Below are 14747 nucleotides of genomic sequence, written 5' to 3'. Positions count from 1 at the left end.
CTGGTGAGTGCCTTTTGCTCTCTAGAGTGACCCTGCCCTGACCAGAAGAAGCCATGGGGACCAAGGGTGCTCCATTTTTCTCAGCTTTTGATTATGCAGGAGGGAGGTGGGGAGCGGCCAGGGAGAGCACATGCAGCGGGGAGCCAGTCACACAGGGACCCACCACTAGATCTGAATGCTAGTGGGCACCTGAGTGCTCTGAGCAAGGTCCCTGCTGGGGCCCCTGGGAGGGGATAAAACCTTCACCAGGCAGGTGGAGTTCTGAGCACCCCTGCCCCCACAACATCTTTGAGAAAGGCCAAGGCTCTTCTAGCTGCAGGGAGAGTTCAGGGCACAAGGGAAGCAGGAAGAAAGCTGGCATACCCTTTCTAGCCTGTCTTTTTCCAATTCACCTGTTTTGTGCCAACAGAATTAACTTCTATGTATCTCACCTGGCAAACCCCCAAATTAGTCATAGCAAACCTTATTCTATATGAGCAAGCTATTGAACAGATCTAAGTCTCATCGGAAAAGTGAGGAAAAGCACAAAACTTACTTCAGAGATTTAAGAATTAAAGGAAAAGTTCATGTTTAGCACAATGCCGCAAAATAATCATGCCAAGTAAGCCATGTCTACCATCTAGTGGCAGCATTCAGTAATGGCAGATTTTATTAATTAAAGAAGGATGAAAACGAGTTCAGGTCGGGTGGGCAAGTTGCAAAGGATGGCAAATGTTAGCGCGTTTTTCTCTGCCTGGCTTCCTTAGTGGAAGCTCCAGAAAACTTTTCATTATTGATGTTGGAATCCTTTAAAAGTTAGTTCCTTAATTATTTCTTGGTCAGGTTAATTAAAAAAAAAAAGATTTTATTTGGGACACCTGGATGACTCAGTTGGTTAAGTGTCTGCCTTTGGCTCAGGTCATGATCGCAGGGTCCTGGGATCGAGTCCTGCATCGGGCTCTCTGCTCTGCAGGAAGTCGGCTTCTCCCTCTCCCTCTGCCTATCACTCCCCTTGCTTCTGCTCTCTCAATCTCTGTCAAATAAATAAATAAAAATCTTTTAAAAATAGATTGTATATATTATTTATTTATTCATTAGACAGAGATTACAAGTAGGCAAAGAGGCAGGCAGAGCGAGAGGAGGAAGCAGGCTCCACACTGAGCAGAGAGCCTAATGCGGGGCTCAATCCCAGGACTCTGGGATCATTACCTGAGCCGAAGGCAGAGGCTTTAACCCACTGAGCCACCCAGGCACCCCAAGATTGTATTTGTATATTTTAGAGAGCACACATGGTGGAAGGAGTAGGGGCACAGAGTGGGAGAGAATCTCAAGCAAACCCTGCACTGAGCATAGAGCCCTATGGGGGGTCAAATCCCACGACCCTGAGATCATGGCCTGAGCCAAAACCAAGAGTTGAAGGCTTAACAACTGAGCCACCCAGGCATCTGGGTCAGATGAATTTTCTGCTGGCATGGCATCAACCATTCTTTTGGAGTCTCCTATTTTCTTGCGACTTTTTAAAAAACTAAGCTGCTTTGAATTGGCTGTTTTGTCAAGTGGATCTCTTCTGTCTTTTTCTTTGTCTCTGTCTACCTGCCTGCCTGTCTGGCTGTCTCCCTCTCTCAAGTTTTAATATATAGAAACTGTACTCAACAGCAGGTCTAGGTTTTGTGTGCGTGAGGTTTGCACACCTTAAAAATCCTCCTTAAGAAAAGAATGCAAAATAAACATTAGGTACAAAAAGGGATGCAAACTCGCATGTGATAGGAAAGGGCTTTGTAGGGCGTCTGTGCAAGTGCGGGGCTTCAGCGCTGTGACTTTGGCAAGCGACCCTCCTTTGCTCCGTGCGCCTGCTGCTCTCCTTTCCCCGTGCAGCTGAGCGCCACCCAGACTCTCAAGGGCTACATTGTTTCTGCGTTTTGCAGTTTACAGAATAAACCATGTTTTATCCACTTTCTAAAATAAACAGCCACGTGAAGACCTGTCCTGGTTTTTTTCTCCTCAACCTGTTGCTGGAAACTAATTGTGTCATTATCCCTCTGAGACAGTGACTTGCCTGGGACACTGCCTGCTCCGGTTCAGGCCAGGACCTGAGATTTCCTTCCCATATGGGCGTCTGAGCTCACTGTTGCCAGGAGTCTATTGTTATGGACTGAATGTTTTTGTGTCCCTCAAATACACGTGTTGAAGCTTAACCCCCAATGTGATGGCATTAGGACGGGAGGCCTTTCGGAGGCATGAGAAAAGAGCCCTCACAAATAGGACTATTGCCCATATAAAAGAGACCTCAAAGAGCTTCCTCCCCCCTTCTGCCATGTGAGGACACAGCGAGAAGATGGCCATCTGTGAACCAGGGAGTAAGATCTCACCAGACACCAAACCTGCCAGCACCTTGATCTTTGACTTCTAGTCTCTACAAGTATAAGAAATATATTTCTGTTGTTTATTTGCCACCCGGTCTGGGATATTTTGTTATAGCTGCCTGAATGGACTAAGACACATGCATAGTAAGCAGGAAGTATTCCTGTCATTGGGACAAGGAAATATCATATCCTGTTTATCCACAGTCTGGTAAAATACATGTTTTTTGTTGTTTTTTTTTTTGTCACTTTTTGAAGCTAACTAGGTAACTAGTTAAGACATTTTAAGCAGGAAAGATGCAGTCAGCTTATGGAGAAGGATTGGGAATTGGACACTCAGGACCCTCTACCCCTCCACAATTGCTTTCCAGCAGGTGAAGTCAATGCACACCTTTTGTATTCTGTGTTTTAGTCTAAACATTTGGTGTACTTCAAAATGGACTTCATAATGTTAAGTGGGTGCATAGTTGCATTTACGTATTATAAGTTATTAAAATATACCCCTACTGAAAGATATGTTTCTGGTTTTTAATTTTATAAGTAAGATTGGAATATACTCTGCTTTTAAACATAGCTATTCATGTATTTACTTATTCTCTTATTTTTCCTTCTGCTAGATTATTCTTGAGGAACCTGAGTCGGATTCCAGGACAATAGCTATGAAGATATTGCTGGGTATAGTCATAACAGTTTCTAATAGAAATGTACCAGTTTATAACTGTAGAATTTCAATAACATGCTGGCCCAGCCTTTGCGGGTTCCCTAGTCTTGGGCTCCCAGGTGCATCAGTGAAAAATATACTCTCTTTCCTCCCTGGTGTAGCCCCTTGTGCTTATGGCTACTTGTTAGTTCCAAGGAGGAGTAGGCATAGTCTGAAGAAAATGGGCCAGAGTGGCTTCAGGATTTAAAGAAAGCAGCAGTGTGTCCAGCACGGGAAGTGGGGAGATTAAGGGAAACGTTGCAGAGTGAACAAGTGACTCCACCCCTTTCCCCACTCACCCCAGAAAGTGAGCTGAGGAGGCAGAAAGATGCAGGTCCAATGTCAACATACATAGGGCCTTGGGCGAAGTTCAAATGGGGGCCCATATGCCATGTGTCTACATATTTAAAATTCATAAGTCAATCAAAATGTTAAGTAAGATATGTTCAACCAACTTTGACAAATACATCTTTATAACAAGCGAGAAGGACAGATGTGAATTTAGTATTCTGACCCCTTGGCACTCTGCACAAGACTAGGATGATGTAAGGAGAGCTGGCCCAGCCCCTGGTTGCGAGCCATGAACCCTTTTTCTTCTCAGCCCTGAGCCATGAACCCCAGATGTGTGGACACCTGATCCCATAGAGCTAAATTCTGCCTGTGCTCCACTGCAAACAGCCACTCCTTAACCTCATCTCAGGCCTTGGGGTGCCTCTCAGGAAAAAGCACACATAGGCCTTGGAAATATGTTCAGTGTCATTTGGACAGGGGATTCTGTGATCCCAGGTCCCTGGAGAAGAGTCTAGAGAGAGAGGAGCCAGATGGGCAGGACTCTTGGTACTATGGGTTCCTTGCCTTTTAGAAAGTGGTGGGTAGCGTGAGGCCCTCTTAGCATGGAGGCTAAGGCAGGGGCCCTTCTTGCTCAGGGTTAAGGGAAGTACTGGTAAGAACTTTTCTGGATAAAGTTAAGTACCCCAGAGAAGACCCAAAGGTACTCAAGGAAAAATCCATTTGCCTACCAGCTTGGTCTACAGTGAAGCCCACCAGGCAAGTAACTCTTCTATACCTGGACAGTTTTTAATATGAATGAACAACTGAGGATCACAAGAATTTGAGAATGACTTCTGTTATAAAAGAAAAAGATGAAAGTAAGAGAAAAAAAAAACCACCTCAAAGAACATATAAACAGTGCAATGAAATGAAAACTTTAAAGAAAATGTAATGAATAGTATCAGGGAAATCCTGGAGATAAGAATAAGATACGTCTAAAAAGGAAAATTAGAGAATAATAAAGATTTCCCCAAAATTAAAAACCTGAATGCTGGAATTAAAAATTCAGTAAAAGAGAAAGCACATATAGTTGAAGAAATCCTCAAAAATGTGGAACAAAATAGTCAAAGAGATTAACAGATTGGAAAGTTGAGAAAGTTAGAGGACCCATTTGGTGGTCCAACATCCCAACAATAGGAGTTCCAGAAAGAGCAAATGGAAAAAAGCTGTGGAGAGAAAGGGATCAAAAACATGAAACAAGAACATTACCACAAAACAAAGAACAGCATTTCTAGGTGGAAAATACTAAAGGAGTGTCAATATAATGGATGGAAAATAACTCATACTGGGGTGTTTCATTATGAAATTTCAGTATATTAGGAATAGAGAGAAGGTTCTAAATCTTCCAGAGAGTGGGAAAAGAAAAGGTTACATATACAAAATTGATCATTTTTTCAATGGCAACAATGAAGCAATGCCTCAAAACTCCGAGTGAAAATCATTTTTAACCTGGAGTTATATATCACGTGTGTCAGATTGTTGCAAAGTTGTCCACAACACTTACTTATATGTTGGTGTTCATGAGTGACACAGCATAAACTCTGAGTCTAAGGCTCAAGAGACCCTGTGGTTTTTGCTCTTGAACTCTTAGAATGCTATGCTAACACAGCCTGTGGGAAGAGGCCAGGTCTATCTTACTGGAGGAGAAGCCACATGGAGTGAGACATGAACCATCTCACCTGAAGTCCCCTAGATAAACCAGCTGACAGCCAATACATATTACCAGGTTCAGACAGAGGCTATCTTAGTCTAACCAGCCCCAGTCAAGCTTCCAGATGAGTGCAACTGCATGAGTGACCCCAGCTGAACCCAGCCCAAATTGCAATCGAGAACTAATGAAACAGTTATTGTTTTAAGCTACTACTTTTTGGGGTGGTTTGTTATGAAACAAAGACTAAGTAAAAGAGAAATCAGTACCAAGGAATGAAGTGGTACCATCATGAAACTCCAAAATGTGTGGTATTGGTTTTGGAACTGGGCTGGGGCAGAGGCTGGAAAGGTGGTGAGGAAACTGCTATTCCAGTAGGCATGCAGATGAGGCATGGCTAGCTTCTCAGATACCACACCTCTGATCCAGAGACCTATGACCTAAACAGACAAGTTTTCTGTCCCTTAAACACTTAATCTACAATGGTGAGACTGGGACGGAATAGACACTTTCATTCAAAAAGAAAGGGACTGTGAGACACACAGCAGTCACTGACTGATGCAATTCTGAACTCCAGGCAGGACCATGCTGCCTGTTGTTCCTGCTCTGGGGAGTAGGGTCCAGTTCTGTTCCCTGTCATGGTTCCCAAGTTCGCTGTTCTCCAGGGTTCTTAGCTCCACCTTCTGATAGATCCTTACTTTACCAAACAAAACGAAACAAAACCAAACCCCAACAAACAAAAAACAAAGGTTCCATGTTTAAGCTGAATAGCTTTATTAACCTGTTTCTTATCCACTGCAGGTTGGAATTCCAGAGGTTTCTTCTTATTCTGAAGAATTTTAGTTCCCTTTTAGTCCAAATTTCCTGTGATTTCATCAACACAACTATCTTAAAAACTTTATGGATTTTCTATGAATCTTATTAGGATTTACTCCATGTTCTAAACACTATATCCATAATTCTTCCTCGTTTGATCTGTTAGGCTATGGAGTAACAGCCTTAGGATTCTTAGAAACCCCTTTGCTTAAATGAGAATATCTAGCCTTAAATCTTTCTGCAATCTTATCAAAGGGTCTTACAGCCACATTTTAAAATTGATCTTTACTAAAATCAATCACTAGCTGGACAGGCTGGGGATGAAAGATTATTTTATTTTACAACCCAGCAAGACTTAGGCCTTCTATATTTCTGCTAAATTCTGCTTGCAAACAGAATATTATTATATGCAGTTAGAAGCACCTAACAGACACTCTCGATACTGTCTAGAGCTCCCCCAGCTAAGTCGCTAGTTCATTAGATACATTTTCATTTCCCAAACTACTGTAGGCAGTTGGGTAGTCATTTTACCAATCGTTTCACTGCTACATAACATAGCTAACCATATTCTCAGTCTTCAGTTGTAGTTTTCTTACCACTTTTCTGAGGCTAGACCTGGTTTCTTTACATGGTAGTCTTAGGTCAACATTCTAAGAGGGTAAGAGCAGAAGCGGTAAAACTTCTTGATCTCTCATTTCAGAAGTCACACAAAGCCACTTTCAACATATCCTATTTGTCAAAGCAAGTCACAAAGCCATCTCCATTCAAGCGGTAGGGAAATAGTCCCACCTTTTCTGGAAGAAGTGGAAAAGTCAGGTTGCAAAATAGTGGGACTAAAAGGAGTGGGAAGAATTACCGTGGCCACTCTTGCCAGCAGAACAACCACTTTGGACAAGTGTGAGGATGGAGAATGCAAATACTTCCAGACATAAAAGTGATCAAAAACTTTTCTTTTCAGGAAACACTAGGGAATGTATTGACAAAAATGAGAATATAAGTCAAGAAAGAATAAAACAAGTGATGGAACCAGGGGCTCCCACACAAGAGAGAAGACAAGGAACTCTCCAGGAAGATAGGGTTGAGAGAGCCACATTCCAAATGGGAGCAGGAGCATCAAGGACATGCAGGGGAGTATCTCTGAAAAGGATATCTTAAGAGAAAACACAACACTGAGAAATTATTTGACAGTATTGAAAGAGACATTTTCAGGGCTGTTGCAGAATATGGGAAGACCTAAACAGCTGTTCAGGGGGGAAAAAAAAAAAAGCAAGTAAAAAAATTGAAGCAAATATTAACTTCAGAAAAACAAAAAGTTGTACAAGAAATGTCATGTAAACAAGTGCACTACTTGGCACAAAAGTGAACAATATTAACATAATCATCATTTAAAGAAATCATTGAATAAGAATTTAATTAAAATTGTGAGAAAACTATTTTGGGAAGATGAGAAAGGAGAATGGTCTGTAATGAAGTAAAAATCTCATTTAGTGTGAAAGAAAACCAATGTATTATCTAAAATTCATAGTTCAAAATGTATCTGTGTACTTATATTGTTTAGAAATGGGTGCCTCCAAAAAAGGGTGCCTCTGAGAAGTGGGGTGAAATGGGAATGGTGGGATGAGAATGGGGGTTGTAAAATAGGGAGTTGATTTTTTTTGTTATAACTTCTTATTACTCTTGACCTTTTAAATTAAAAGATAGCATTATATTACTACAAAAGAATGATTTCAAAAAATAAGTTGAGGAAAAAACATCGACTACTAATCAGGAGAAAAAAATCATTGCTAAAAGTAGTCTCAAGGGAGTGTTTGGGGCAAAAATCCTTAAAAGAACTAAGGATAACTTACATAATTAAAAATTTTAAAGGTTTCACTTTAGTGCCAGTTGCTGTTAGAAGTTTTGAGACTAAAACTGAGTAAGGCAAATTCCAATCCTGGAAGTTTATAGTTTAGTGGAGCATAGGTAAAATATAGATAAGCATGTATGAAAAGTGCTACAATAGGGACATGTAGAAAGTAGTCTGAGACCACAAAGCAAAGAGAGACAAGCCTCGTTTGGGGTTGAGCTGGAGATGGCTTTCTAAAAGAGTTGACCTTAGAAATGAGTGGTGAAGGATAAGTGGGTTTAGGTGGCCAACTAGATAGGGTAGAGCGTTCCAGATTAGAGAAGCTCACCATGAAAAATCCCGGCATGTTTGGGAAAGGGTAATAAATTCACCACGCCTTGAAACAGGGTAGGAAGCAGGGAATGACCAGGATGAGCCTGGCATGGTAGACTGGGGAAGATCTTAGAGGTTCTTGTGAGTCATGCTAAGGGAGGTGGCATGTAAGAATTTTACCCTAAGGTGTGACACGTTAAATGCATATCTTAGAATGATCACTGGTTCTGGAGAAACCAGTAGAAGATCAAATTTGGGATTTGCACCTGAGGAAAGGAGACCCACTAGAAGACTAGACAGGAGGAAAGAGGTGAGAAATATTTTAGAGACTGAATCAGTGATACATCCTAGTGGCCAGCTGCAAGAGAGAGGAGTCAAAGATGACATTCAGGTTCACTCATCCATTAGACATCTATTGTGTGCCTTTTCTGCGGTGGGCTCTCTGCCAGGCCCTGGCAGGTGGCATGGGGAGTCATATGGTTGAATATATTTTGGTCATTGCCTTAGAGGGCTTTTTCATTTAGTGGGAACATAGGAATAAATTAATAGTGACTGTAGCTGTGCTGCCCTATTCTCAAGAGAACAGATTCCAGAGGGACTCAGGAAGAAGCTGCCAAGGAGGAAGAAGGAGGAGAGCCTGGAGTTGGTAGAACTTTGGGAGCTGGGGAAGAGAGTTTGGGGAAAGGGTGGTCCGTGGTGACAGATGCTGCCAAGAAAGTGGGCACGGGACTGAGATGTCCCCTGGATGGGGCAGTTAGGATGGCACTGATGATCTCAGAATGGCAGGGGGGTGCCCATCAGGTGTCCATGGACGTGGAACGAAATGCTGGAGAGGGTACGGAGAAAGGAATAGTTCTGTCTTTCAGAGGCTAGTCAGGAAGTGAGGGAGAGATAAGCCAGTGAGAGGCAAACTTTGTAAAAGTGCAGTTTGAAGATGGAAACCACTTGGGTGGTTTTTTTTTTTTTTTTTTTTTTTCTTTTCTTGTTGAGACCAGCTACCTAACGTGTAGAGCCTAGCACATAATGAAAATCTGGGGCCTCTTGCTAAATGATTAAGACTTGTAAGACAGCAACAGCACAGCATGAAGCCAGTGTGGGGCTCTCCTAAGAGCAGGGCTCTGTGACTGCGCTGGTCGGATGCCATGAACCCATCCTTGATTCTCAGGGGAAAGAGCCCAGGGAGGAAGGAATGATGGGGCTGTTTCAGTAACAGAGCCTGGTCCCAGAGCAATTGGGAAAGGAGGGACTCAGAGTCCGGATGGAGGTAGAGCCTTGAGTGAGAGAAAGACAAGGCTTTGGTCATCTACTGAGATGTGGGAGACAGGATATGGATGGAAGATGGAGAGGAGGGGGTGCTGGAGACATGAGTTTGCATACTGAATCATCTATATGTGGAAGGGCTAAATGGGTCACCAAGAGTGGCCCTGAGCTCAGCAGGCATTGGCAGATGGAGCAGGGACAGGAGCCAGCCTGGGACTGACAGGTAGGAGAGGCCCAGGGAGTGGTGTGGCAAGAAGGCCCCTAAGAGGGTGGGTGGGGATTCATTTTGGGACAGTGATTAGAAATGGGGTGGCTGGAAAGACTGGTGGGCTCTCTCAGTGAGGAGGGAGTTGGGGATGAAAGTGGGAAGGTAGGAGGCATCTGGCAAGGGAGTAGAACTTGGGGGTTTAGTATTCTGGCCATGAGCTGATGGGGAAGTTGGAGTAGGGCCTGCCCAGAGGACTCATTCAAAAAGTTAAGGAGCAGAAGTAAGGAGAGCTAGGAGTTCTTCTGGAATGAGCAGAAGTGTCATTGATCATTGTCATTTTAAGACCAGGCCTAAGTGTTGCATGTGTGGCAGGGAGAATGCATGGAGGGGGAAAGCTTCAGGTGCTGGTGAAGGGAGCACCTGGCTGGCGAATTCCGCCGAGCTCGCGACGCTTGATCTCAGATTGTAAATTCCAGCCGCATGTTGGGTATAGAGATTACTTAAAAATAAAATCCTGAAAAAAAAAAAAAGGTGCCAGGGAAGGGGTCAAGTATGGGACAAGGGTTTCTTTCCTCTTGAAACCAGCAGAAAGGGTGAGAGATGACTTAGAGCCACCTTGTAAATAGACGCGGATGTTAAGAGCCGTTCGGTATTAGCCCAGGCAAGGTAAGAGGAACCAGCAACTTGGCCACCACCTGAGAAAGGAGAGAATCGTGGAATTCTTACTGGAAACGGAGGGGGTCGCCCGCGAGCAGCGAGGAGAGCGGCGGGAGGCGGAGAGGAGTCCCTGGGCGCCCGCCTGGCCGCCGAGGGCAGGCTGCAACATTTCCCTCCACTTTCCTCGGTAGCAAGCAGGTCTCTAAGCCTCCGCCGCCCCTCTGCAATTCGGTGACCTCGTCCGCAGCTCCAGTTAGGCTGCAGTGATACAGATGGTCAACCAGCGCCCACCAGGTGGCCCCGGTGTCATGCCCGGCGCTGGGGTCCTGGGGCAGAACCTCGCAGTCCCCTAGTCGTTTCTCCTAGCACCCCCTGGAATTGTTTCTCAAGAGCTGCCTGTGTTCCCCGGCTCACCTTTCTTCCTTTAAGCTTCCTTCTCCCAAGAAAAACCTCCCGGTCACCCTTGGCTGGGTGACTGCCACCACCCCGCTTGCTGCCGAGGGCCGGCTCCCTCGCCTGCAGGTGCCCAGCTGGGGGTTTTCAAATCCAGGGAGCAGGAACCCAGCGCCGCCTCCTTCATCTGGAAGGGGTTAAGCCCTCTCCCCGATGCGCAAGACAGGATGGCGATTGCCTCCAGTTCCCCGAGCTCGGAGGGGTACAGCTTCCTGGGTGCTCCCTACGCCGAGCGGCGCCTGTGCTGCGAGAGTCAGCCCGCGGGGGATCCCCGCCCCGCCGCTGCCGGCAGCGGGCTTGGCGCAGGGCTGCGGATGCCGCGCGAGCCGTTCTCCCTTTCCCTTTCCCCGCGGCAGGTCCCACGGGTCAGGACAGTGGGGCCGGGCGCTGGGGGCCGGAGGAGGAGGGGAGGAGCCGGGGAAGGAGGGGACACGGGGCCCGTGGGCCCCGCCCCCGCCCCGCCCCCGCGGCCGGAGCCCGGGCTGCAGCCGGGCGCGCCGGAGCCTGCGAGCCCGCGAGCCAGCGAGCGGCGGCCGCAGCCTCCCCTGCTCGCGGTGTGACCCCGGCTTCCCGGCCCGCGGCCCCGCCGATCCCGGCGCCCGCGCTCCCAGGGGCAGGGATGCATCATGGCCACGCTGGCTTGCCGGGTGCAGTTCTTGGACGACACGGACCCTTTCAACAGCACCAACTTCCCCGAGCCCAGCCGGCCGCCGCTGTTCACGTTTCGCGAAGACCTCGCGCTCGGCACCCAGCTGGCCGGGGTCCACCGGCTGCTGCGGGCGCCGCACAAGGTACGGCCGACCGGTCGGGGCTGGGTTTTCTAGACGCAGCCCCTGCTGCGGAGCGCGCGGGGGTGGGGGCGCAGCGGGCAGGCTGCTGTAGGCGCGGCCCCCCGGGACAGGCGCCCAAGGGCAGACCTCCCCCCTCCCCATTGGGCAGAGGGGCCCGGGGTATCCCCCGGCATGCGCGGGGTCTCCCGGGCGTGAGAGAAGGACAGCCCGGCGCTCGGGCCCAGAGCGGGCGGGGCCGAGCAGGTGCCGCGCCGGCCGGAGGCGGGATGGGGAAGGTTTCCCGGCTCGGGGCCGTTAGCTCTGCGGGGTGGGCGGGGTGGAGCTGGAAGCCGGCGGTCGGCCCTGCCACCTGGGCCGACGCTGAGCTGGGCGCGGAAAGAACCGGGGCCCCGGGGACTCAGGTCTAAACCTCTCAGGCCTCTGGGGCTGCTGCGGGCAGCCGCGCGACCCTCGCGACAAAGCACGCTTCCCAGGGGACACCTCCTCCCCCCCCCCGCGGGGCATCGCGGGGGACGCCCACTGCGCCCTGAGATAGCGCTCCGAGTAGTCCCCTTTTCTCCGGAGAAGCAGGTGGCCTTGGGAACCTTAGAGGAGCAGTCGCTGTGGGAGGAGGGGCGGGGGCGCGGAGGGGCGGCGCGCGCACAAAGCCCGAGCCTCGCAGCCCGAAATGAGTGTCCCCTGGGAAGAATGGCTTCTCAGTCCACCCGATAGAGGCTTTTTTCTTCTTTTCTTCTTCTTCTTTTTTAACCCTTTGCAGGAGGACAGGCGTCTTGCAAAGTGTGTGTTTCAAAGAGCTGGGCATTGAAAGCTAACCATTTCGTTACCCAAGAAAACCCTTCCTCCTACTTAAACAGATTGCACCTTGAGAATTACCTCCCAGCACATTTTTTTGCTTAGGGTTCATATCAAAGCTTGGAGATGATTTATTCTTTGAAGATCAACATTGATAAATATTTGGAAGAGATAACCCTTGTATACCAAAAAGAACAAAATTGATTTTTTCGAAATTCTTTAGATTTCTGTATGATGTTCACCTGCCTTGGAAGAGAGGGAGGTTGTATGTGGAAACCGGTGAACTTTGGCAGTGCCGTTTTCCTCCCTCTATTCGTAGTGTTTCAGTGCTTTCCTTCCCTACTTAATTAGTTACCTGTTTTCAGGGGTGAGAAATGGGGCAGTTCTATCTCATTCTCTTCATGTTGGTGCAGAATGGACGTCACCGTTCGGAGGAATCTCTTTGGTCATAAAAGCAAGTTGGATTAGGAAGTGGAGGGACAGAATGATGTATTGTGAATTCAGTTTATCAGAACCACTTTTGTGAATTATTTGGGTCTTCTTAATCAGTAGATTGAGTTAAAAGTTTTCAAAGGGCTTTTTTGGCATCACGATATTCCATTCATTATGATCTCTGATTACAGTGATCTTTTGTTGAAACCACAGAAGGCTCATAATTGTGGTCCTATGACCTTGAAGTGGTTTTCTTGGATTTCAAACCCTATATACATAGGTTGACCTTTGAAGCTGGAGGCTGAAGTACATTTTTATGTTTCCCTGGAATAGCCCCATAGTCTTGATCCAGTGTCCCTGGTCTGGTCTGGTAGGAGGAAATCCTGATGCTCCAGTGTTGCCTTTCAGCACCACCACCCCTCCTACCCCCAGGAGCCACAGCACTGAAATTACACTGGCTCACAGAACTTTCTGAGGTGTCCTCTGCAGAATAAGCAGAGTCGAGAGGTATCCCATAGAACCCCTTGACTCCTTGTCTTGGCAGCCAGCCAGACTTACTCCAGCATCTTTTGCTCAAAGACCCCCTACAGTATATTCAGATGTTTGGCATTGTTTTCACATCTAGAGCTGAGTGATTGGCTGGTACTATTACCAGGGTTCTGTAAAACGGAAACTCAGGACATTTATGTGCCTAGGTACACATTCCTGTTTTAAGGTGCTTGTTAGTTTCTAGCAGGGAATTTTAAAGTCGGATGATCCCCTGTGAGAGAGAGCTCAAGAGTTTTGATCACTGGTATATCAGTATACACCCTATGTCACATCGCTAGGGATGTGAGCGCATGGTCTCACTGAATGCCACATGCCTCTGTGAAGGGGATGCTTTTACGATTCCTATTTTGCAGATGAGGAAACTGAGGCCGAGAGCAATGAAGTAACCTAGTTTCTCTGCTGGGAGTCGAGAGTTGAGATTCAAGCCAGGCCTGAGTGTCTTGAGGCCCCCTCTTGGGGCTGCTCTGCTCCCTGGACCAGCCGTGTGGCTGTGGATAGAAGCAGCACCTCCTGGGGGCTCATCCCATTAACCTGGGGAGCTTGCCAAATCACTTTTGTGTGCCAGGTACTTTTTGGCCTGGGGCAGGTGAATGTTACAAGCATGAGTAAGAGCCCTGAGGCAGAATTCCTGGGCTGGTAGAGTTCACCTGAGTGGTAGAACAGATAGTTACCAACCCTGCTGTGAATTAGCTGATGGTGAGGGAGGGGGCAGGCTGTCACTCCAGGCCCTGCATGAGTAAGGCTGCCCACACCACAGGGAACACTTCTCCCAGGTTGGGCCTGGCCTTGGTAAGATGGGGAGTTCTTGGGGCAGGACCATCTGTGTGATGGATAGGAGGGAGAAGTGTGACCGTGGGACATGCAGATACCCTCGGTGTACCCAGCCGTCCAGCACAATCAACTCCCCGGGCTGAGTAAACTTTTGTTGCTTGAAGTAGATCACACAGACAGAAAAGTGTGCAGGGCACAGGTGAGCAGCTGGAGGCATGGTCACCCAGTGAACACACCTGCGTAAGCAGCATCTGGAAGGACCTGTGGCGGGTTCTCATTTGTATAGCCCCCCTCCTAGCATTCTCCTGTGCTGGGAATCTGTGAACTGGATAACCTCATAGGCCTTTCCCAGCCCAAACTGGAGTCTATGCATCTTTTCTTTTTAAAGATTTTATTTATTTGAGAGACTGAATGAGAGAGAGAGAGAGAGAGCATGTCCACGGGAGGTGGGGAAGGGGTAGGAGCAGAGGAAGAAGGAGAAGCAGACTCCCCGCTGAGCAGAGAGCTCTACTCAAGGCTGTATCCCAGGACCTGAGATCATGACCTGAGCCAAAGATAGACGCTTAACTAACTGGGACCCAGGTGCCCCATGTGCATCTTTTCTCAACTTAATGATATATTAATTTAGATCATGTCTGCTAACTCCTTAAGAAGTTAGTTGTTTATTTAACTAGTATCATCTTGGACAAAGTGATATATTATGCTTACTATGCTTATTTTCATTTTTTTCCCCAAGCTGCTAGTAGTTCCAGGGAAGATAATTAAGTTAATGATGAGTTTGATAACAAAAAGGTCAAAACAGATGCTGTATTTTTACTGGGGAGATGTTTGTTTTGGTGGTTA

At 47.2% G+C, this 14747-nt stretch overlaps 1 protein-coding gene across 11 annotated transcripts in view; it reads left to right on the top strand.

The window, feature by feature from the left end:
* Positions 1-11031: 11031 nt before the first annotated feature.
* Positions 11032-14747, top strand: part of FHOD3 (formin homology 2 domain containing 3) — a 473175-nt gene continuing 469459 nt past the window's right edge. For 7 of the 11 annotated variants that reach the window (XM_047697416.1, XM_047697413.1, XM_047697412.1 and 4 more), the window contains exon 1: positions 11033-11360. In XM_047697416.1, coding sequence (XP_047553372.1) covers positions 11196-11360 — 165 coding nt within the window. In that variant the 5' untranslated portion in view covers positions 11033-11195. Of the gene's footprint in view, positions 11361-14747 lie in introns of all 11 variants that reach the window. The other 4 variants (XM_047697417.1, XM_047697415.1, XM_047697408.1 and 1 more) reach the window with 2 other exon arrangements.

Source organism: Lutra lutra, chromosome 12 (genome assembly GCF_902655055.1).
Source record: "Lutra lutra chromosome 12, mLutLut1.2, whole genome shotgun sequence".
Taxonomy (NCBI): Eukaryota; Metazoa; Chordata; class Mammalia; order Carnivora; family Mustelidae; genus Lutra; species Lutra lutra.
Note: the sequence above shows the minus strand (reverse complement) of the source record. Positions and strands in the feature narration are given on the sequence as shown.